The following is a 23,769-nucleotide window of genomic DNA, read 5'->3' as shown; positions in this document are numbered from 1 at the left end:
GAATGATATAAATGAATGTTTAATGACTACAGTGTTATAGCATAAAACATTTAACGGTAGTTAGTGAAATTTTGATACAGGCATGTCCATGTAGATTTACACATTAAAATAAAAAATCCCAGTCGCATCATGCCAGAAAGATGTACTAACGGCCCTCTTGTTTGACTTCTGGCACACAATGAATGGGTAAAGGCCAGAGGGCAGGCAGAACCTTTGGAAGAAAGTCTTTCATGGCAGCATCTTGGCCAGGACTCTATGTATCAGCTGTACAAAAAGCCTGGCAGTGGCACACATTTGGGCATCAATAGACTACTAAAGTAGAAGGCAGTTACAGCAGGAATAAAAGTTTAGGTGAGTTATTTTTTATTTTAACTCTAACTCAAAAGTTGGATTAAGTAACTTGCCTGAGGTCATACAAGAATCAAACCCAAATCCTGTGAAGGTCAGTGCTTTAAACAAAAGACTGTCCTCCTCTAAAAAAGATGCCTCATCTAGACTGTCATTCTGCTGACTCAGAATTATTCCCTGTAATTACATCTGCAGTTATGGTGTATAAGTGCTAAGCATTATTACTGAAACTGCTTATTAGTGCCAAGGATGATGCTGGTTTAAACACCTGTCCACTGGGAACTGGACTGCAACCACAACTCATTTCACAGCCAAATGAAAAGAGGTAATAATGACTCATTCATTACTGACCTAGACTAGTTAGATGACCCAACACTTTCAGAGGAATTTAAAAGCCTCCCCTGAAAGACATCTGGATCCACACTAATCATCCTATCTGAATGCATAAGAACCATATATCAGCACACTGAAACGTGGCTCTTTGAAAAAGATCAGTCATAACCAACTGCTTCACCATTTTAAAAGATGACCATTACACACACACACACACACACCCCCAGAGTCCTCTTAATTGAGACATCCCATGGGATATCTTATCTTCCTGTTTAGGTAGTTGTCCTGATTAACACCTCAGTCCTGCATTGAGCTGTGCACAGGCAGATCCCTGCGCTCACACAGACTCCCATTTAAATCAGAGAGGCTCCATGCAGGTACAGGAATCTGCTTGGGTGAAGCGCACGGCAGGACAGAGGCTTAGACATGAAATAAAAAACAAACAAGGAGAGGGGTTCAGTGCAGTCTCTCTTTACTCTTCTTTAGCTTGCGTGTTAGGAATGCGGCACACAGATTTCCCCACTTGTTTAAAATGGCATTTGTACCCAGTGGCAGTAACTAAATGAACCCGCTTGGAAGAAGCGGTAGACAGCGGTCACTGACATTCACGTGTCAAACACCATGCCCTAGCTGGGACACATCCTAGCAAAACGTGAGGAACATTGTATTTAAAAGAAACCAAAACTTCCTCCATACTTATGTGAAGAAGCATTGAGCATCAGCACGTTAAGTGTGAAAACTCCCCCCCCCCCCCCCAGGGCTAGATTCCTAAGGGTCTGTCTACACAGCAAGTAAAAACCCGCAGCTGGCCTGTGCCAGCCAATTTGAGCTTGCGGGCCTCAGGCTGCAGGGTTATTTCACTGTTGTGTAGACTTCCAGGCTCCGGCTGCAACCCAGGCTCTGGGACCCTCCCACCCCACAGGGTCCTAAAGCCTGGGCTCCAGCCTGCACCCAGAAATCTACACAGCAATGAAACAGCACTGCAGCCGGATCCAGAGTGAGCGGGCATGGGTCAGCTGCAGGCATCTTGACTGCTGTGTAGACATACCCCAAGTTTGCTCAGCACCTACAGCAGGGGCCAGATTCTCAACAGGACTCTGACCCAGCAACTCCAATTGTCACTTATTTAGGTGCCTAAATGGGCGTGGCTGGGTGCTGAATGCTTCTAAAAAAAATCTGGCCCTTGAAGTACAGTTGCTGGTACCTTTGTGTGTCAGTAGCTGGAGGGCAGCATTTAGGCCTGGTCTGCGGTAGAATTAGGTTGACATAAGGCAACTGGGTAAAACTATTTACCATGCCTTTCAACATTTTATTGTACAAAGTCATATCGTTGCAAAATATTTAACCCTGGGTGAGGGACATGAATATTATAGAGCAAACCACATATCATAGAGACGGGAATATGAGAAATAATAGATTTTGTAAAACTGGCTATATGAGGTTATCAAGACTGCTTAGAGCAATAAGGCATCTTTGACAAGCATGGGTGGCGGGATAAAAACTGTGGAATAACTGCTCAATAACTCTCTCAGACATTTTGCATTTCACGTTCTCTAAAGGATCACATTATAAAAAGATCCACAAGGACTAAAATAGCAAAATATTTTCTTTAATAAATGATGATTTTTTAATACAGACCCTAACACAAATTTGATTGTTTAAATATATATGTTCGTCTATAAAGCCAGTCAAAAACTTAGTCTCCTGGGGGTTTAAATTAAATTGTTATTTACATTTCCTCTTTCGTATCCTTGTCAAATAATCTATGTAATATCTGTATCAGAACAGGTGAAGTACATTGAGCATAGGGAAAATGTATATAAGCAAGAATCATTTAATTTTTTTTTTTTAAATAAAGGAAGGGAGCTTTGTTTTGAACAATGTGATGCTTAAAATGGACAAGTTTGGCTTCTTACTGCTTCCCCATCAACCCTGTCTGCTGGCTGTCAGAGGCAGGCCTGGTTTTGGAAAACCCCTACCTTTTTACAGCAAATTCAATTTAAGAAAGTTGTATGGGATTATTTTCATTTTATATCTAAAACCTCACTTCAATTTAATTTTGCTCATGAGTGAGATCTCATTTTGCGTGTTTGTTTTTCTCTTAAAAATTAATGTTTTGCACTAGCACGATGACTCCCAGGTACATTGCGATCCAGCAGTGGTGGGTCTCAGTGGTCAATCCTAGTTTGCTGTCAGCAGTGTACTGAGTTGCCTCAACATTTTATCAGAATATAATATTCGGTTTCGTCTTATTACTTAGCTCCTCAGAAGCCAGCAATACTGAAGTGTAGTACAACATTAGCCAATTGAACTGCATATGTAAATTGAGTGCATTCTAACTGGTAGCAGTGGCTTCAAATTGTTCACTTCCTGGGTGGTGCGGAAGAGGTTGCATACGGAACCCCCTACAAGATCTACAATGTCCGAGTGGTCTCAGGCACCAGACTTGAGGCTTTGTCTTCCCCTCTACTAAGTGGGCTGGTGTCCGTACAGAAGCATAGGTTCAAATCCCACTCTTAACACACAAATAAGGCCACTGGTTCCCTGCAGGCTGAATATGTAAAGAGAGTGAACCACATGGGGCCAGAAAAGACGCTGAGATGGCAGATTCTTCTCCTGTTCCCCATGGAAGGCAGGCCTGAGAACATCAGTATTACCAACCCCAGGTGTTTGGTGGGTTTTTTTTAAAAACCACCAAAACACAAGATTCTTAAAAATAAGCTTTAGATTCTTGCCTTCTGGGTTTTAACCCTTTAGGGTACACTCAGGTCACACTTCTGAACTTGTGTCTCCAACCATGAGGGTGTGCAACTCTTCAGTGAAAGCAGAGATTCTCACATAAATGACTATCTCCAGGAGCAGGGGCTTTAAGAAAAAAACATCAAGTCTCATGAGACTTGCAATAAAATGTGAAGAAGCTGGCAACAGTAATCTTTGCAAGAGGTGGCTCTGCTCACTACTGAGTGTGCAGGAAGCATCATTCTGCTCCCATACTGTGGAACAGCAGCATCCTTGCTGTGGTTTTTTCCAGGCTGCCTGAGTGATTTGGGTGGGGCTGGGGGGGGGCGGAAAGAGAGACCCTGACCCTCAATCTTACACCAGTCTGTCCAAAAAGCACTCGTCTCAGGTTATTTTGCAAGGATTTATCAGCAATGAGATAACAGTAAAAAATAAATACGTAGTAGTTTACTCTCATCTACTGCAGCAGGCGCCTCATTGCAGCAGGAGAAGATTTGACGTGTACAATATCTAGAGTCTGTAGCAGCAGACAAGCTCAGCATACTAAACTTACACCCTGCTCTGTAGGAAAACGTTGGAACTGGATGTTCTAGAGTTTGATTGCATATACTACATTAAACGCTATCCCCAAAGTGAAATCAAAGCTTAAAACAACCAAAACACGAATAATCGGACTCTAGTTTTGTTCTCATTCTACATATGGCCAGGGACCGTTTCATGGTATGTAGCCTCTTAATTCACAGTGACTTTACTGTTTGTCACATTCTAGCTTTAACTCGGATTACGTGCTCAGTTTAAGTGTGACATTTACCCCTGTACAGAGGGCCAAAACAGACTTATGAAACCATTTAAATCCAATGTCTTAAAGTGCTAACTCCCTGAGCAAGGGCAAATTTCACACCAACTGCATTGTCGAGTACATGCTGAGATTTCTTGTATAGATTATCTACAGATTTTAACCAGGAGACAGGTTTTGTTTTCTTTTTTTCTCTTCATTTGCACGAACAGCAAACTGCCTCAATAACTTATTTGAAACAATCCTGAATTTAAACAAATGTGTGACCGAGACAGACTGAAGCTGCTCAAAGTATTGTTATTTTACAAGGTATCAGTAACTTTTCCCTAAAATTGTCGTCAAGTCTTGATAATTCTGCAGCAAAATGCATGCTAGTTAACTGCTCCTTTCTATGTATTATGAGTTAATTCAAAACAATTTCCAAATGGAGGAAGATGCTCCTACTTCGAAAATAATCAAGTGCGTACCATCTCGTGAATTGCAATTCAGATTGTTCTGGCATGTGTGGAAGAAGCTTGTCTAGTGAAGTCCACGATAAGGGAATTAATACTTGGCATTGAAATGTTAAGTACTAAAAAAAAGCAAGGTTATTTTTACTTGGTGGACTAGGAAGTGGTTTTTGTTTTTTGTTTTACAAACACTATTAAACTAAGGGCATGTCTACACTGCAACATTAAGTCGACTTAAGAGGACATACAGCCACCAGTGATTAATTCAATTTTTAATGTCCACACTATGTTCCTTCTGTCAATGGTGAACATCCTCACCAAGAGCGCTTACACTGATTTAACGGGCATTGTGGGACACTGACAGATGGAGCCCCGCTGCCAGGGCTCTCCCTCACACCCTCCCCCCCAATCCCTCACCACAGGCCTGGCCAGCAACAAGTGATGTAAGCAATGCAGTGTATACACAGACACTGCTTTGAACTAACTACATTGACTTAAGCGCTACACCTCTCACGGAGGTGAAGTTAAGTCGGTGTAACGGACGACTTACATCAGCCAAAGTGACATGTTAGTGTAGACACTAACAGGCATGGTAAAATAATGAGTAATAAGCTTCTATATAAAGCAGCTGTTCTCACACTAACGTACAAGGATTTAGCCTTAGAACATCTGAGAGACTCTCCCCCTATCTGCAGTATGATCCAGGCCATTGGGAAGCCTCAGAACATAAGAGTAAATCTCAAATAGTTAATGATTTCACATTCAGAATCTAAAAAGTCAGTATTTACTATTTAGCTATGATTGAAAGTAACCAAGATAATTTCTAAATTGAGTGAATAAAGGTTTTATTTGATATCTGCAGCCAGTTCACATGATGAGATAAAGGGTAGCATTCCCAGTAATATCTACACAAGATGTATATGTTAAGATCCAGCTATAAATAAATAGTTTACCTCCCTGTAAACAATAATTGTTAGGCTAGTCTAGCCATATTTTATTTGCAGTAGTAGGAGAGCAATCTGGAGCTAATGAAATATTCCAGCTGGACATATATATTGCAAACTGAAAATTTATGTAACATGCATGATGGTGTTGTCCAGTCATCTGAGTTGATTTTTATTATCACTAAGTCAGATGTTCGCAAAAATGTCTTTCCCATTGCTAAGTGGGTTTCCTTTCAATCGGAAGTAGGCTATCTGTACGGTGTCAGAGAAACTATTAAATGCTTTATTATCATATGGATTGTAATGTTTTTTGGCACAGGTGGAGAAAATTTTTTTTTCTGGCTACTAAATTCACCTAATGGGTTTCTTCTTAGTGTAATTTAAGATACCTATTGAGATTGTAAGAACTCCAATTGTCTAGCCTTAGATCAATTTCATCTGGCATTGCTTGATGGGGGAAAAATATAAAAAACAGACACCGGAGCAGTGACACCAAAGTTTTGCTGCATCACTACTACTTAACCCCTCATGTGCAGCTCCAAAATTCTTGCAGCAATGTAATGCTACCATTCCACTTTTAAGGCCTCTTTTACATGAGAAAGTGTTCAGCATAATCTAATGTGTGAATTCAAACAGATATACAAAATAGGTACAGCATTACATGGACACTTTTTTCATTAGGTCATTTGGGAAAGGGTATAAGCTACACTGAAAAGCCACTCATAATAATGTTCACATGAGGATATAACTGTAAAACTAGCAACTGTCCCTTGTAGACAAACCTTAAGACAGCTGGGGAAAGAGGTGGAGTAGGCGGACCTTGCAATTCTGAATTAGTTACCACTTTTAAGAATTATTTTGTTTTGAATGAGCGACCCTTATAGTTTACATTATCCAGAGACCAACAGAGCTTGTTCCCAGGCTGTTTATAAATAGAAACAATCTCTATGAAAATGTTCAAAGGGAGCATGCCCAGCATAGTTTTCAAACATGGACCATAGTTCAACTAATATTCCATAAAATACCCTAAGCCAAAAATTTGCTTTGGTATAACCAAGTACAGAGACTAGAGGCTTACGCTCATCTAATTCAGACAGCACTTTGTTTTACTCTATTTCTGTATGCCTCAAGATTCCTAAGCTCTCTGTTCATTAGGAAAATTAAAGGAACTTGCTACTAGCATAAATCGCACATGTTGGTCAGCCACAGCTGCAGCCAACATGCAGGGATAACTTTCATAAGATTAGTTATTTCGACTTTTCAAACTAGATTAGCATTCCAATACCAAAGTGAGGACTGCATTAAAAATAGCTACTGAAAGGAGATTAATATATAGTCTCTTCTCAGTCCACATGCATCTCTTAGTGGAAGAGAAGAGAAAAATAGCACTTAAAATAAGAGGGCACACAGGAAATAGTCTTGTTAAGTAACTAGGTTCTACAAATAATGGAAAACCTAATCTACGTAATTAGGAAGACCCGCTTGGCCTCTTAAAGAGTTTGTGTACACCTGGATACTTAGGAAAATTAATGAATTAACTAAAGGTGTATATGTAATATGGACATCTATTCAGAATTAAAGTAGCCTTAATTCAATTTAGCTTAATACAGTTCCAAATGTCATTTTAATTCTGAATAGAAGCATCCAAACAGGGGTTTGATGAGGTTTATATAGTTTAAAAGTAAATTTGGATCAGTGTTCCTGAGCGTTCCCATCTCTTCATGGAAAATTCACAGGCAAGTTGGTGTGAAAAAGCTAGGATGTATATTTAAAGCATAATAGTTATTCCACATCAATTTCTGTGTAGATACTCTCTTATTCCATACTAAGAGTGCCTTTTTGCAGTTTAGGTTAATAACTATTCCATACTATCTATTCTGAATTTTTTTCCCTGTGTAGACAAGCCTCTACTGTGACACACTGGACAAATCACCTTTGTGCCTCAATCTCTCTACCTGTAAAATCGGGATAATATTGTTTACACAGTTTATGGCTAAAAAGCACCATGTTAAGTGTTAGCTATTTGTTACTGTCAATGAGGAATTTAAACGTGTGTGTTGCACACTGACTTCAACTGTGATTAAAACTTTTACCTTTAGAGGCCCTAATGTTTTGTCCATTTCCCTCTTAGTCCACAAGAGTATATAAACTCTGATCAAGACATTGTGCATTATTGCCCATGAATGGATTTCTGCTCCTAAAAAGAGAAAAACAAGCATGCTAGATCCATTGGACTCCACATGAGGAAGAGTCATAGAATCCATGGGAAGTGGCTGTAATAAAACCATGTTATATTCCATTATAAAAGTCACCTTTCACACTCTCGGTGAATGAACTTTACCACTGAGAGAGCCTGGATTTGTGTCTCACCATGACAAGTGCTGACTAGTGTCATCTTATAGAAGCTATAAACCCACAATGAAACTGTCACTATTTTGCCTTTTTAAAAGGGCACTTCTTTGGGTTGATACAAATAAACATATTTCAGAGACACTGGAAAGCCTTAAAATTTACACCTTGATTATTTCCATCTGAAAGACCTTACCTTTTCCAGAGTCATTCCATTTATCTTCCCAACTGGAAATCACGCACTCACACAAAGCAAAAGAAAAACACAAACCTGCCACTAAAGAGGCTTTCAGAATATAAAAGATGGAAAGCTCTTACAATACATTTGCAGATGCACATGACTGTCCTCAGTATCATCTCAGGCTAGAACTTTCAGTAATTATACCAGAGAGTTAATTTCAAGTTCAACTTCATATTAAGCAAGATTTCTTTCTTTCTTTTTTTTTTAAATCTACACAGGAAGTTGTACCATTTTAAACTGAACGGTGTTATTTTACACCCATTTTGTTAACCTTGTGCAACTTTAGCTGTGGATACTCTTAAATTGATTTAAGCCAGGCTTATATTAGTTTAGCTTACATCACTAAATTCACAGTTGCAAGCTGAACTGCTATGGCCAGTTTTAACCCAATAGAAGTGTCCACACAGTGGTTTGCACCAGTTTAACTAAATTTTGTACATCACACCTTTTGTTAAACTGGTGCAACTTGTGGTGCAGATAAATCCATTGTACACGTGTAAGGTTGCTTTCATCTAGTTTTCAACTACGTAGAATACTTTTACAAATGCACTTTGATACCAGCTAAATTTGAAATCTCACTTTCCATGCCTGCGGGGCCAGAGTGTAACTCTGGCGAACGTTACTGGTCCCTCCCTCTGTACCTGATCTGCAGAGGATGAGTGTTATGCCCTTTCCCCCACAGCTGGAGACTGTTTAGCTCAAGTGTAGAGATGCATGTTTTTAGCTCTGGAGTAAAGGCAACTCAGGCCTAACTTTTAGGCCCAGATCAGACCCAAGCCCACACAACATGAGAGGATCTAGTCATTTTCTGATCTGACCCTTCACCGCAAACCAGCGTTAGCATGGCTCTCCTCCAGGCTGTGGGGTCAGCAAGGCAGCTGGTGAGTCCCCTGCTCCTGCTCTCCTCTGCTGTGCACACTGCAAAGTGAGAGGTGCCGAGACATCCTGGTGCACTCACTCCACAGCACAGCAAGATGGCAGAGGCCGGCAGAAGCAGGCCCAGTTTAGCCACTGCCGTGCCAAACCCACAGGAAGGAGATGACGCAACCCAAGAAGGACCTGTTGTTTTCCCACCCAACCTAACCTGGACCCAAACACTTGAAGTCTAACCTCATCAGGTTTGGTTTGGGTTACAGGGCTCCAGTCTGGAGGTCCCTGCTTCACTCCTGGGTGTGCTGGACAAGATGGCATCCAAACAAGCAGTGAGCGTTCAGGGTACTTTTTCCAGAAGAGCTAAGAAATTTCACACTTTCCCTTTTAAAATCCTCAGTTAACGAAGGCAGGTTTTTCTGATATTTGTGTTTCAAAATAAGCAGGAAGAATCCAGAAGGTGAGGCATTGCAAGAGGTACCCCCAACAAGCCAGGTTAAAGGGATACTGTCAGCTTGACTTTTGAAACTAATTTAAAAATAGTGTTCCGATAAAACAGCTTTTAAACAATATCCAAATTTAAAGAAAACAATTAAAAAACGTATAATGGGTTCCTTCTGCTCCCCCGTGATGTTTAAGAGCATGATTCAGGAAGTGCAAGAGCAGCACTCAACATGCTTGAGCCACCCTTTTTCCTCCGCTGTGTACCTGCTCCCTCTTCACCTTCAGCTGTTATTAATAAACAGCACAGGGCCTGGAGACCAGCATAGACTGAGCTAAGAGGTGCAAATGATCAAGGAAACAGCGGATTATAAACCAAAGTCGACTGAAAAGGAAAACAGGTTTCCCTCCTCTCTAAATTCTTCCATTTCTAGTAATTTTGTATTACTTGCAACTGCACTGGCTAAAACATTATCAAACTGAACTGATTTTAAAAAAAGTATAGTGTCCCTTTAAAATTAACCTAGCAAAGCAACCTTAGCTGTGTAGCAACTGATGGCATCCTCCTAAGGGTACATCTGCACCACTCAGACTATAACCAGCATAGTTACATCACTGAAGCTATGCGGGCATAAACCCATAGCCTAGACGCAGCCTACACAAAACACAAGGGGGTTTTCCATCAGTGTAGGAAAACCACAGCCCTGAACGACGGGAGCCATCCTGATGGCAGCATTCTTCTATTGGACATAGCTGCATCTATACTGGGGATTAGTCTGGTACAGCTTCATTGGGCAGGGGTGTGTTTTTTTCAGAAAAAAAATATTTGGGTTCAGAATCAGAATTTTAAGTCAATGTTGTAAATTAAAAAAAACCTGGAGGAAATATTGGAAACTCTTTCCAAAGAGTAGAAAATTCTCTAGCAAGATTTAGGATATTCTGCATAAGACAATGCCATTACACAAATAAAACTAAACAGGGTGTGGCAGGAGATAGCTTCTGGAAATTAACAATATTCAGACAAGAAAGGAATGAGAGGACATCCCTGTTACCAAGCTTCTTGGTTTAAAGTAAACAATGGAGGACAGAGGATAGGAAACTGTCATTAGTTAGCTGTCTGTTTATGGATTCTGAAGTGACAGTGGTGCCAAAAAATTTACTTAGGACGACATCGGAGACTTTGTCTTCATTGCAAAAAAGAGGTGTGTTTTTCATCTAGATAGCAATCACAACTTAAAAATCTCACTGGAAACAAGGAACAGATAGGGTTAACCTAGATTAGCTTCTGTTGAGGTAAAAACTATGCCCCCTATCCAGCATCTGCATCTACTAGATGCATTGAGACATCTTCATATAAAATCTTACTGGAGACAAGGTAACTGTCTCAATGTAAGAACACTTTTTGTAGTGAAAACATGGGCCAAAGATCAGATCTAACAACCAAACCTCCATACAGCTCAGTGAGGTACCTACCACTGATGCCTTACCTTCATTAGGAAAAGGTGTTCTAAGATGCAAGCATCTTAGTGTAAATAAGGCAAGTTGTAGTTAATGTGTGTTAACTGATCAAGGTAAACTTTAAACTCCCCCTTGCGCAGCTAGCATGTTAAAGTTACAACTAGTTTGTCTACACTCAGACTAATACGTTAGCTCACTTGCGTTAAACACTGCTAACCCTGTTCTCCTAGTGTAGATATGGCCTGAATGTGCATGCTAGAATTCAGCTCTAAAGCCAGTAAACTAAGCAGCTTAAACATTTAGCTAACTTTATTCCAGTCAGCATCCTTGATGCTTTCTTAAGAAGGTGCAGAAAACAGTGTGCTCAAGACTAATGATTGATGAGCTCTGTCTGGGGGAGGCGGTTGCAATGTTGAAGTTAAAGCTAATCGCTAACTTGCTCATAGCAACAGCAGTTCTCCTGGGGGCGGGGAGGGGGACCTATTTAGAAGTGGGACTGTTAATTCCACCTGTCTATCCCCATCAAAACAGCATTCCTCCATTTTTTAATCACTGTATTGCAGAAGTGTTTGTATTTGACTATTCATGGAGTGCTAACCAGGTGGGAGGCACCACATGTACATTTAGAGGACACATTCTCTTGGTGTCCCTAGCCTCTGTTTGCCAGAAGCTGGAATGAGTGAGAGGGGATGGATCACTTAATGATTACCTGTTCTGTTCATTCCCTCTGGGGCAACTGGCACTGGCCACTGTCAGAAGACAGGATACTGGGCTAGAAGGACCTTTGCTGTGACTCAGTAGGGCCATTCTTAAGTCTCAAGGAGTTCACAATCCAGTCCAGACAGACAAAACAGTTCCGAGGTTGTTAGTACACTGAGTGCCAGGATCTTGGGATTTTTTTCTGAAAGAAATTGTGCGGGTGAGGAGAGAAAGGAGTTCATCAAGCATCATATAACCGACATCAGCTGTCCTCTTGGGCATACAGAGGTAGCAGGGGACAGCCATTTTTTATTTTTAGATTTGTAAAATGTGCCTTTCGTGTCTCAAACTATGTATTAAATGTAACAGCTATCACCTTTGCTAACGAAGAAGAAAAATGACACACAAAGCTTGGATAAGGAACTTCCACCCGTGCTGCAGTAAATCTGGAACTTTCAGCACCAAAACCACAAGCTGCTACCAAGTGAGCTAAAACCCAAGAACTCCTTTAGCTGCACCTAGCAAGCTGTTGGGCAGAGGCCAATCCACTAGAGGGAGACATAACTACACACTAAGCCAGCATTTACACCTTCCACCATCCTCTAGAAATGGTCAGAGCTGAGTGAAATTTTTCATTTCAAAACATCTTAAACCATTTTTTCAGACAAGTGAACATTTGAGGAAGACTTGTTCAAAACTGTATTTTCCCCTTCTTCCCATTTGCCAGAGGGAGAGGGAGGAAAAACCAAATCAACTTTTCACAGAACATTTTTAGAAAACAATGTAAGTTTTCTGCAAAAAGCAATTACTAGGTTATTAACCAGACAGAGAAGTGAATTCCATAAGAGGACTTTTCACTGAGAACATTAAGCCACTAATTAGTTTAAGCACTTTCACAGCTTTTAGAGGTAGAACTCCACATTTTAACAGTGTTTTCCCTCCATCTCTAACTCAGATGGTCACTATTTTCTTTTCACTCCTACTGTGACTAATCTTCAATTTCTCTCCCCTTGCACACCCATTAGTCTTTAAGTCTATTTTCTCTGGGATGGTCCTGTAAAAAAAGGTCCCGAGTCACAGACTGCAACCCCAGAATGTCTGTTGCATGCACCTATGAGTACATTCCATTTACTTCCTCTCTATAAAAAACAAGCTGAAGTCTTATCTTTAAAATTTATTGAACGAGTTTCCACTTTTTGAATTTTCTCTTTACTAAAAGTTCTCCCGTTTTATTAACCTTGTTTAAACCCCAATATACAAGTTTTATTACAGAAGGGACTTTTTGCTGCCTCCCGTGATCTCCGTGAGACCATTTCTGCAACGTCTCTCTATTAAGGTTCATGTTCCTGCCATGATTTAAAAGGTGTTTGAGTCACAGAATGTTCCTTGAACCAGCATTCCATTTCAGTAAGTGGAACCACCAGAAATTTCTGACATGGGGGGGAGGGATAGCTCAGTGGTTTGAGCATTGGCCTGCTAAACCCAGGATTGAGAGTTCAAGCCTGGGGGGGGCATTTAGGGATCTGGGGCAAAAATTGGGGATTGGTCCTGCTCTGAGCAGGAGGTTGAACTAGATGACCTCCTGAGGTCCCTTCCAACTCTGATATTCTATGATTCAGTGGGAGAACTCAAAGCTTTTCCTAACTTCTCTGCACTTACATGTATTGCCACACTTTTGTTTAAGGCCCTGCATTCCTAGCATATTGTGCTACCTGCAATTCTGATGATCACAGATACCAGACTAAAAATCCACAAGTTCAAATCATTCAGTACTAAAAACTGCAACAAGTGGCAAAAAAAAGATTGGTTATCTTTCTCTTTCCATTCTGTTCACTACAGAATCACATTTCACTGTATGCAGTTGTGCATTTACAGCACACACACTTTTAGTAAAGTACAAAACCCTTAACTGTTTAACTGCAATTATGCAATTGCAAATACATAAAGGGGTGAGAGTTCATGGCAGAAGTCTGGTTCTTTGGTTGAACATCCCCATATTTACACCATGGTAGTCTGTGATCAGAGGCATAAACCCCCATCCTCCATGAAAGATAAGATAAAAATATTGTATTCTGTTGCCAAAAATGACAGCAATTTGAAGAAAGCATGTTGAAGAAAGAGGTAACAGAATTTCTGCTACAAGTGAATGGTCGCTCTAGATTTTTTGAATTCTAAACATAGAAACAAATTTTCCCTTCGTTCTTCCCTGCCGCAATTACTCAATACATCTTTCCCATCCATTTAAAAAAACACACACAAAAAAAACACCAAAAAAAAAACTGTGAATGCTAATCATTTTTGAATAAATGTTAGATTTAATTACATTTTACCAGTCTTTTATGGGACTGAATTAGACCACCTCTTGGAATGCTCATATTTATTATTGAAGCAATATACTTTGAAGAATTAAGGGCACAGAAGTGCAATATTCAGTCAAATTCCTTGATTACTAACAAATTTAACTCTCCCCAAAAGAGCCAAAAGGGGACACACAAGAAGATTCCCACGTCTTGGTGAAAAAAGTAGTGAAAAAAATCCATAATGGCATTTGTGTGAATTAAAATCATAAGAGCACCATCGATTAGCAGCACCATGGAATAACGCTAATGCCAATGTCTATGTAGTGTGTATTTCACATGATCTTTAATTGCTACCAATTTATGATTTAGCAAAATTTTCAGACAAAAGGCTAAAAATAAAAATTCAATTAGTAAAAAGCTTAGACTGGCCTTCATTTTTAAAATGTAAAGAGCTCTTCATGGGGAGGAAAACATTTACTAATGACATAAGGCTTAAACTTGCAAGCACTTACACATGTGAGTGGTCCCATTCACACTCTCAGCACTTTTCATAAGAGTACGTTACTCTCAAGTGTTTTCAGTATTCTCTGTATAGTAGTTCAGTAAGTGGCTTGGAAGTGATAGGTAGCTAGGTAAAGTATTTTCATATTTAACCAAAGTCAGATTATCTTAATTATTAGATTCCCAACATAAGGAAGATTAAGATCCTGATTAGAGTGTCCTACAGATTCATATGCTAACTTGGTGTAATACACACGAATTACAATGAATTAGTCGGTCTTGCTAGGGCACTGAAGTTCATGTCACAGGAATATCTGCCTTAAGAATTGAAAGTTTTAAATAAGGAAATAGTGAGTGTTGATAAATCTTAAAACTAGACCCTTCCAGCTAATAACATATTCATGTTATGATTGTCATGAATACAATTCAATCCTGCTAAGGCTTAACCATTTAGGACCAGTTCCTCAGCTGGTGTAAATCAGGGCTTCACTGAAGTCAATGGAGAAGAAGATCTGGTTCACAATCCCAGCCTTGCAGAGATGCTGCCAAAATCTGTAAAACAAGCTAAGGTGGAGAGAGAAAGTTGTTGGAGAAACCAAACATGGACTCTACCTTGACTTACCCAATGCAAGTCAAACAACTTGTTTGTATTACAAGAAAAATATTTATTGAAAAGCTAGCGGAAGATGGAAAACCAATTCTTGAACAGATCTTGTTTGTGCAAGTGTTGGTCTGGCAAGTGACAAATCTAAGGCCCTGTCCATTCATACCTACTTGCTACTCCTGTTATAAATCAAGACTTCACAACAGCAGGCAAGGGTGTTCTGGGACTAGAACTATTCTCAGAAAAAGCAAGTGCATTGGAAGACATTTAGTCATCGACCATTTGTAGTACTGAGTTCAAAGTCTCTTATTCAACTCAATAGATACTCATACTTCCAAAGGAATAGTCATATTCCTTTGTATACATCTGTTGCTTATGATACAGTGAAACATTATGGTAGTACCGAGAAATCATTTAAGTTGCAAGCATACTTCGTGCAAGAGTCACAGTAATCTTTCTTCCCCCGAACCCTCAATGATTAGAGCTGAACATCACAGAAACTATTAGTATGTAAGGTTCAAGGTCACAGAACAATGAAGACTTCTTAAAAGCCACACACTGTCAGTCTGAAATAACCGAACCAAACCTACCACATAAACCAACCTGTGTCTCATGTCTGTCCCTGTACAGCCAACTATAATTAGATACTCAAATGATGAATGGCAGGCCTGTAAAGCTAGCAGCAATTCTTAGAGTGACAGTCACAAGGAAGTACAGGATTAAAGCCAAAAGAAAAGGAGGACTTGTGGCACCTTAGAGACTAACCAATTTATTTGAGCATAAGCTTTCGTGAGCTACAGCTCACTTCATCGGATTAAAGCTGGCAATTTCTCTAAACTGAAAGCACTAATAAAAATAAAGAATGATTTGGTCAAGGGCATGTGTGCCATCGTCAAAAGCTCCTTCAAAAATACAATATAACCAATATTTGTATCTTATTCTAAAATTCTAAATTAAGATTACTCTAAAAGGCTAATGAACACCCTAAACTGCTGGTACAGTACAGTATTGAAAATCATATCACAGCCAATACAAACCTGATAGCAGACAAGAGTATACTCCCACTGTTAAATGGCAATCTTGCAGTGCTGACAGATTTCCTGGGCTCAATTTAAAATTCAACCATGACAAAACAGGATACATACAAACAAAGTTTCAAAATAAAGCAAGGAAGCATGAATCTTCTAGTTAATATCCACGTAAAAAGCTTTTCATTTCTAGGAGAGAGAGAATATTCATCGAAGCACATTTCAATCAACTACAACAAACCCATGAAGACAGTTTGGAAAACACACTTGAATTAAGTTATTGCGACCTCTGCTTAAAATATATAACAATGCCTTTGCAAGCAAACTCCAGTATTTCAAGCAAAAAAAAAGAAAAAGGGGGGGGGTTTAATACTCTCTAACTCAATTTAACATAAAGAGAATGGAAAGAGAGCTAAAGCAGGACACGACTCACATATTAATATGACTACTGGAGAGCTGCAAGCCAGTGTCTTCGGAGCCAGAGCATAATTTTGCATCTAATAGGGGGAGGGGAGAAGAAATGAGCAAAAGAAAGATTTGCTGGAGGGCGGGAGGGGGCAGAAACACCACAAACCAAAACCTAAGTCTGTATATCAGATTCTGAAGCTTCAGGGACAGTTATATAAAAAAAGATACATCAATGATTATCAGCATCTCAGAAGAATCCCCGTCCCCTTAAAGAAAACCAACAAACAAACAAAAAACAAAACAGAAAACAAAAACCCATGAGATTTTCAATACAAAAGGCCACTTCTCTCTCTCTTCCCCCTTCCCTTCCCCCCCCCCCCAACATCCACAGACTTTAGCCAGATTTCACTGCTAATGGCAGAAAAGCATTTTACCTCTGCAGATCTATTTCTCCCTCTCACACACACACAAATGGACTCTATTTGCATATAAGGGGAAGAGGAGGGTAGTTAATTGGCGCCTTTGGAGTGCACAGACAGCAGCTGCCAGAGTCTGGGAGAGCCACCATTTCATGGCAAATAAACCCCTAACGGGGGGGGGGGGGACCACACACACATTTTTATGCTGGGGAAATAGAACAAACCTCTGCAAACTGAAGCCAGGGAGGGGATGGCAAAAGGCGGGTGGGGGGGAGAGCCGGAGCAGCAGCGTCAGGGCCTTGAGGAGCTGTCAAGCCGCGAACCCACCCCCAGCAGCCCAGACCGTGCAAGCCCAAACCCAGCCCCCGCCCAACTGCCCCCAGCCAGCCCCCCCCCCCGAGCCCCCCACGCCAAACCCTCCAGAGAGAGGAGCTCGGCTTTACTTACGTGAAAACAAAAAATAAAGTAGTCGAACCCACTAATAAGGCAGCTGCTGTGGAGACAGGGATGTATTTAGTAGGTTTAAACCTCTTTCCAGTGCTGCTGGGCATCCTGTAGTTAACACATCACTGTGTGCTGCAACCCAAGAGGCGCCGGGGAGGGAGGGGAGGGAGGGAGAGAGAAAGATGCGAGGACCCTCCAATGCAGAGGCAAGGCAGGGAGCGGGGGGGAAAAGAAGGGACGAGACAGAGAGAAAGGGAGTGAGAAAGAGGGATTGAGAACAGCTGACCTCCAGCACAGGAAATCCCACCCACACAGGCCAGCCCACTCAGCTGATGTCAACGAGCCCCTTAAGGTAGAACTGCTGGGCGAGAACCACCCCACGCAGAGAAGGAAGACAGGCAGGACCACGGCCGCGGAGCGCACAGCCACGCACGTTCAAACCCGCAGCGCAAACAGAGGCCGCTCAAGGCAGAGGCTTGACGATCTGCACACGAGAGGCTACAGGCCACCCACAAACGTGCGGCGGACACAATGCAAACAGGCCTGGATCTACAGCTTAAACCACCACACACGCAAATGCCTACCACGCTCATCCCTGATGTCCTATCGAATTGATAATTGTTCCATCGAATTTTTTTTAACCCACCCTTCAGCATTCTGTAGACACCTGTATTCCCGCTCTTGGGATGGACAGGCTTTTTGAACCAAGGTGGAAAGGGGTCGATGTAACTATTTCTAGAGAACACTATTGGCTTAAATTCCAAGGGACTTTTTCATGACATTCAAAAGTTGAAGTTAGTCAGTTATTGGGCTACACAACACAATCCAGGCTTTCCTGTCAAATACCAGTTGCCTCCGTACTGTGGGCTACGGCTCATGGACAAGCCTCTGCAAGTTTCAGAGTAACAGCCGTGTTAGTCTGTATTCACAAAAAGAAAAGGAGTACTTGTGGCACCTTAGAGACCAACCAATTTATTTGTGCATGAGCTTTGGTGCATGCACAAATAAATTGGTTAGTCTCTAAGGTGCCACAAGTAAGCCTCTGCAAGGGTCCCATTGAACTCAGCAGGGCTCTCCATAGAGGGGGCTTTCTATGCCAAACAGCTCGCAGGATTAGGGCCTGTAATGAAGAATGCCAGCACCACAGACCCAAGTTTGATTTACTATTGAACCAGGAATCATGGTCTTTAGTATTCAAACAACTGCTAGGTTCTGCTAATTGAGTGTCCTGGAAGTTTAATTAGTTGTTGCATGAATGATTTAATTAACCCAGAATTGTGTTGTTTGCTCTTTTATTGTTTAAAGGGGTTTCATCCAGTGCAGTAAGGGGGGCACAAATACTATGTGATTGAAGATGACAGAGCAGAAAGTTTGCCACACGGTTCTATGCAGAGAATGTTGCTGTGAGCAGCTCTCTCTGCTTCATATTAAAGGGGTTCAAGCTCAAGTACCCTCACTGGTCACAGTGGAACAAGTATCACATGGGGAGAAAGGTAATCTGGTGGGTGCAAGGCCATTTAGGATTTTATAAGTTAAAAAAATATCTAAAGTCTTGTTTACACTGGATATTTGCCTCCATTCTAATCCTCAGCCACCAGCTAAAGTTATAGCTGCACCAATGCATACCCTTCGTATAGATCACAACGTAGACTGGTAGAGCTTACCTTGCTTCAGCCAGGAGTACGCTGCACCTCAACAAATAGCAGCTTCCCTTCTCTACATTAGAGCCGAGCGCTAGCACAGCGAGACTGGTAGCTAGAAACTAAACATCCCAATTTTGGCCAGGTGGATATTAATATCGCCCATTGTAAGAGGCCAAATACATACCCGATTTCCCAGTAAGAAATCAAGAGCATTCCCAGAGGCTTTAAAAGAGCAATCCCAAGAGCAGATTCCCAGAGGCTTTAAAAAAAAAAAAAAAAAAAAAAAAAAAAAAGCTTGCTCTTGATTACAAATAAGGTGCAGCAGTTTAAAGTAATTCGGACAATTCACCTGCTCTCCCCGCACACCTGAACTGAAGCTCTTCCCTGAGTATAAGGCAGCTCCAAGAGAAGCATTTGGCTAAACTTGTAACCCTTCCTCTTTTTAGAGAAGCGAGATGAGTGGAGGAAGTGTAATGACCAGGAGGTTCCCTTTGGTGAGACCTATACTATCCATCACTATAGTATTTCGAAATTTACCATCCTCCCCCTTCAGAACTAGATCAATTTGATCAGATAAGATTGAGATGAAGCTGCATATGCAAACTGGACTGCACACCTTTCAGTGTCACATTTCAATTGGATAGAGGGAAGCTTTTAAGCAACATGCTTGCTGTCTATCTATGCAGCACTCAAAACTCATGGGAGCCTGAGGAATAAGAGACAAGGACAAGGAGTTAAACCCAAGACTGCTGCATGGCAGCATACAGCACTACCAACCAGAGCCTCTAATTCTACTTTGGTAGTTATAAATAATTGATTTCTCATGTACAATTATGAAATCTCAGAGTATCAGCTAGCAACTTTCTTTCTGCACCCTCTTAGAACAGAATTTGATTTTACATCTCTAAAGGTATCCAAAGAGTTTTAATTAGGGCTGTTAATTAATTGCAGTTAACTCACATGATTACCTCAAAAAAATTAATCACAATAGCCCTGTTAAATAGAATACCACTTAAAATGTATTAAATATTTTGGACATTTTTCTACATTTTCATATATATTGTATTCTGTTGTAATTGAAATCAAAGTGTATATTTTTTTTGATAATTTTCACAGTGCAAATATTTGTAAACAAAAAATTTTTCAGTTCACCTCATACAAGTACTGTAGTCACAAAAAGAAAAGGAGTACTTGTGGCACCTTAGAGACTAACCAATTTATTTGAGCATAAGCTTTCGTGAGCTACAGCTCACTTCATCAGATGCATACTGTAGAAAGTGTAGAAGATCTTTTTATACACACAAAGCATGAAAAAATACCTCCCCCCACCCCACTCTCCTGCTGGTAATAGCTTATCTAAAGTGATCACTCTCCTTACAATGTGTATGATAATCAAGTTGGGCCATTTCCAGCACAAATCCAGGTTCTCTCCCCCCCCACAAACCCACTCTCCTGTTGGTAATAGTTATCTAAAGTGACCACTGTCCTTACAATGTGTGTGATAATCAAGGTGGGCCATTTCCAGCACAAATCCAGGGTTTAACAAGAAAGTCTGGGGGGGGAGCGGGGTTAGGAAAAAACAAGGGGAAATAGGCTTGAATAGAGACTGGGAGTGGCTAAGTCATTATGCAAGGTAACCTAAGTTAATTGTATCCAATTTGCAAATGAATTCCAATTTAGCAGTCTCTCGCTGGAGTCTGGATTTGAAGTTTTTTTGTTGTAATATCGCAAATTTCATGTCTGTAATCGTGTGACCAGAGAGATTGAAGTATTCTCCGACTGGTTTATGAATGTTATAATTCTTGACATCTGATTTGTGTCCATTTATTCTTTTACGTAGAGACTGTCCAGTTTGACCAATGTACATGGCAGAGGGGCATTGCTGGCACATATCACATTGGTGGATGTGCAGGTGAACAAGCCTCTGGTAGTGTGGCTGATGTTATTAGGCCCTATGATGGTGTCCCCTGAATAGATATGTGGGCACAGTTGGCAACGGGCTTTGTTGCAAGGATAGGTTCCTGGGTTAGTGGTTCTGTTGTGTGGTATGTGGTTGCTGGTGAGTATTTGCTTCAGGCTGGGGGGCTGTCTGTAGGCAAGGACTGGCCTGTCCCCAAGATTTGTGAGTGTGTTGGGTCCTTCAGGATAGGTTGTAGATCATTAATAATGCATTGGAGGGGTTTTAGTTGGGGGCTGAAGGTAACAGTTAGTGGCGTTCTGTTATTTTCTTTGTTAGGCGTGTCCTGTAGTAGGTGACTTCTGGGAACTCTTCTGGCTCTATCAATCTGTTTCTTCACTTCCGCAGGTGGGTATTGTAGTTGTAAGAATGCTTGATAGAGCTCTTGTAGGTGTTTGTCTCTGTCTGAGGGGTTGGAGCAAATGCAGTTGTATCACAGAGCTTGGCTGTAGACGATGGATCGTGTGGTGTGGTCAGAGTGAAAGCTCGTGGCATGTAGGTAGGAATAGCGGTCAGTAGGTTTCCGGTATAGGGTGGTGTTTATGTGACCATCATTTATTAGCACTGTAGTGTCCAGGAAGTGGATCTCTTGTGTGGACTGGACCAGGCTGAGGTTGATGGTGGGATGGAAATTGTTGAAATCATGGTGGAATTCCTCAAGGGCTTCTTTTCCATGGGTCCAGATGATGAAGATGTCATCAATATAGCGCAAGTAGAGTAGGGGCGTTAGGGGACGAGAGCTGAGGAAGCGTTGTTCTAAGTCAGCTATAAAAATGTTGGCATACTGTGGGGCCATGTGGGTACCCACAGCAGTGCTGCTGATTTGAAGGTATACATTGTCCCCAAATGTAAAATAGTTATGGGTAAGGACAGTCACAAAGTTCAGCCACCAGGTTAGCCGTGACATTATCGGGGATAGTGCTCTTGATGTCTTGTAGTCCATCTTTGTGTGGAATGTTGGTGCAGAGGGCTTCTGCATCCATAGTGGCCAGGATGGTGTTATCAGGAAGATCACCGATGGATTGTAGTTTCCTCAGGAAGTCAGTGGTGTCTCGAAGGTAGCTGGGAGTGCTGGTAGCGTAGGGCCTGAGGAGGGAGTCTACATAGCCAGACAATCCTGCTGTCAGGGTGCCAATGCCCGAGATGATAGGGCACCCAGGATTTCCAGGTTTATGGATCTTGGGTAGTAGATAGAATATCCCAGGTCGGGGTTCCAGGGGTGTGTGTGTGCGGATTTGATCTTGTGCTTTTTCAGGAAGTTTCTTGAGCAAATGCTGTAGTTTCTTTTGGTAACTCTCAGTGGGATCAGAGGGTAATGGCTTGTAGAAAGTGGTGTTGGAGAGCTGCCGAGCAGCCTCTTGTTCATATTCTGACCTATTCATGATGACAACAGCATCTCCTTTGTCAGCCTTTTTGATTATGATGTCAGAGTTGTTTCTGAGGCTGTGGATGGCATTGTGTTCCGCACGGCTGAGGTTATGGGGCAAGTGATGCTGCATTTCCACAATTTCAGCCCGTGCATGTCGGCAGAAGCACTCTATGTAGAAGTCCAGTCTGATGTCTCGACCTTCAGGAGGAGTCCACCTAGAATCCTTCTTTTTGTAGTGTTGGTAGGGAGGTCTCTGTGGATTAGTATGTTGTTCAGAGGTATGTTGGAAATATTCCTTGAGTCGGAGACGTCGAAAATAGGATTCTAGGTCACCACAGAACTGTATCATGTTCATGGGGGTGGAGGGGCAGAAGGAGAGGCCCCGAGATAGGACAGCTGCTTCTGTTGGGCTAAGAGTATAGTTGGATAGGTTAACAATATTGCTGGGTGGGTTGAGGGAACCATTTCTGTGGCCCCTTGTGGCATGTAGTAGTTTAGAAAGCAACCTTTGTTGTAAAAGTGCAACTTACAAATGTAGATTTGTTACATAACTGCACTCAAATGCAAAATGTAAAACTTCAGAGCCTATAAGTCCACTCAGTCCTACTTCTCCTTCAGCCAATTGCTAAGACGAACAAAGTTGTTTACATTTACAGGAGATAATGCTGGCCTTTTATTTACAATGTCATCAGAAAGTGAGAACAGGCATTTGCATGACACTTTTGTAGCTGGCATTGCAAGATATTTACGTGCCAGATATGCTAAACATGCATATGCCCCTTCATGTTTTGGCCACCATTCCAGAGGACATGCTTCCATGCTGATGATGCTCATTAAAAAAAAATAATGCGTTAATTAAATTTGTGACTCAACTCCTTGGAAGAGAATTGTATGATTCCTGCTCTGTTTTCATGTTATAGCAGTCTCGCATGATGACCCAGCACATGTTCATTTTAAGAACACTTTTACTGCAGATTTCACAAAACGCGAAGAAAGTACCAATGTGAGATTTCTAAAGATAGCTACAGCACTTGACCCAGGATTTAAGAATATGAAGTGCCTTCCAAAATCTGAGGGGGACGAGGCGTGGAACATGCTTTCAGAAGTCTTAAAAGAGCAACACTCTGATGTGGAAACTATAGAGCCCAAAACACCAAAAAAGAATCTTCTGCTGGTGGCCTCTGACTCAGATAATGAAAATGAACATGTGTCAGTTTGCACTGCTTTGGATTGTTATCAAGCAGAACTCATCAGCAGCATGGACACATGTCCCCTGAAATGGTGGTTGAAAGCATGAAGGGACATATGAATCTTTAGCGCATCTGGCACATAAATATCTTGTGACGCCAGCTACAACCGTGCCATGAGAACACCTGATCTCACTTTCAGGTGACATTGTAGACAAGAAGTGGGCAGCATCATCTCCTAC

At 41.3% G+C, this 23,769-nt stretch overlaps 1 protein-coding gene across 4 annotated transcripts in view; it reads right to left on the bottom strand.

The window, feature by feature from the left end:
- Window positions 1-17,670, bottom strand: part of ZDHHC8 (zDHHC palmitoyltransferase 8) — a 182,393-nt gene extending 164,723 nt beyond the window's left edge. For 3 of the 4 annotated variants that reach the window (XR_012155058.2, XR_012155060.2, XM_073312852.2), the window contains exon 1: window positions 17,375-17,669. Coding sequence is in view for 2 of the 4 variants with exons in the window: in XM_073312852.2 (XP_073168953.1) it covers window positions 17,375-17,478 (104 nt within the window). In the remaining 2 variants the exon portion in view is untranslated. Of the gene's footprint in view, window positions 1-17,374 lie in introns of all 4 variants that reach the window. The other variant, XM_073312853.2, reaches the window with a different exon arrangement.
- Between the last annotated feature and the right edge of the window lie 6,099 nt (window positions 17,671-23,769).

This window comes from Lepidochelys kempii, chromosome 15, assembly GCF_965140285.1.
Source record: "Lepidochelys kempii isolate rLepKem1 chromosome 15, rLepKem1.hap1, whole genome shotgun sequence".
Lineage (NCBI taxonomy): Eukaryota > Metazoa > Chordata > Testudines > Cheloniidae > Lepidochelys > Lepidochelys kempii.
The sequence above is the reverse complement of the archived record's forward strand: the minus strand, read 5'-3'. Positions and strand labels throughout refer to the sequence as shown.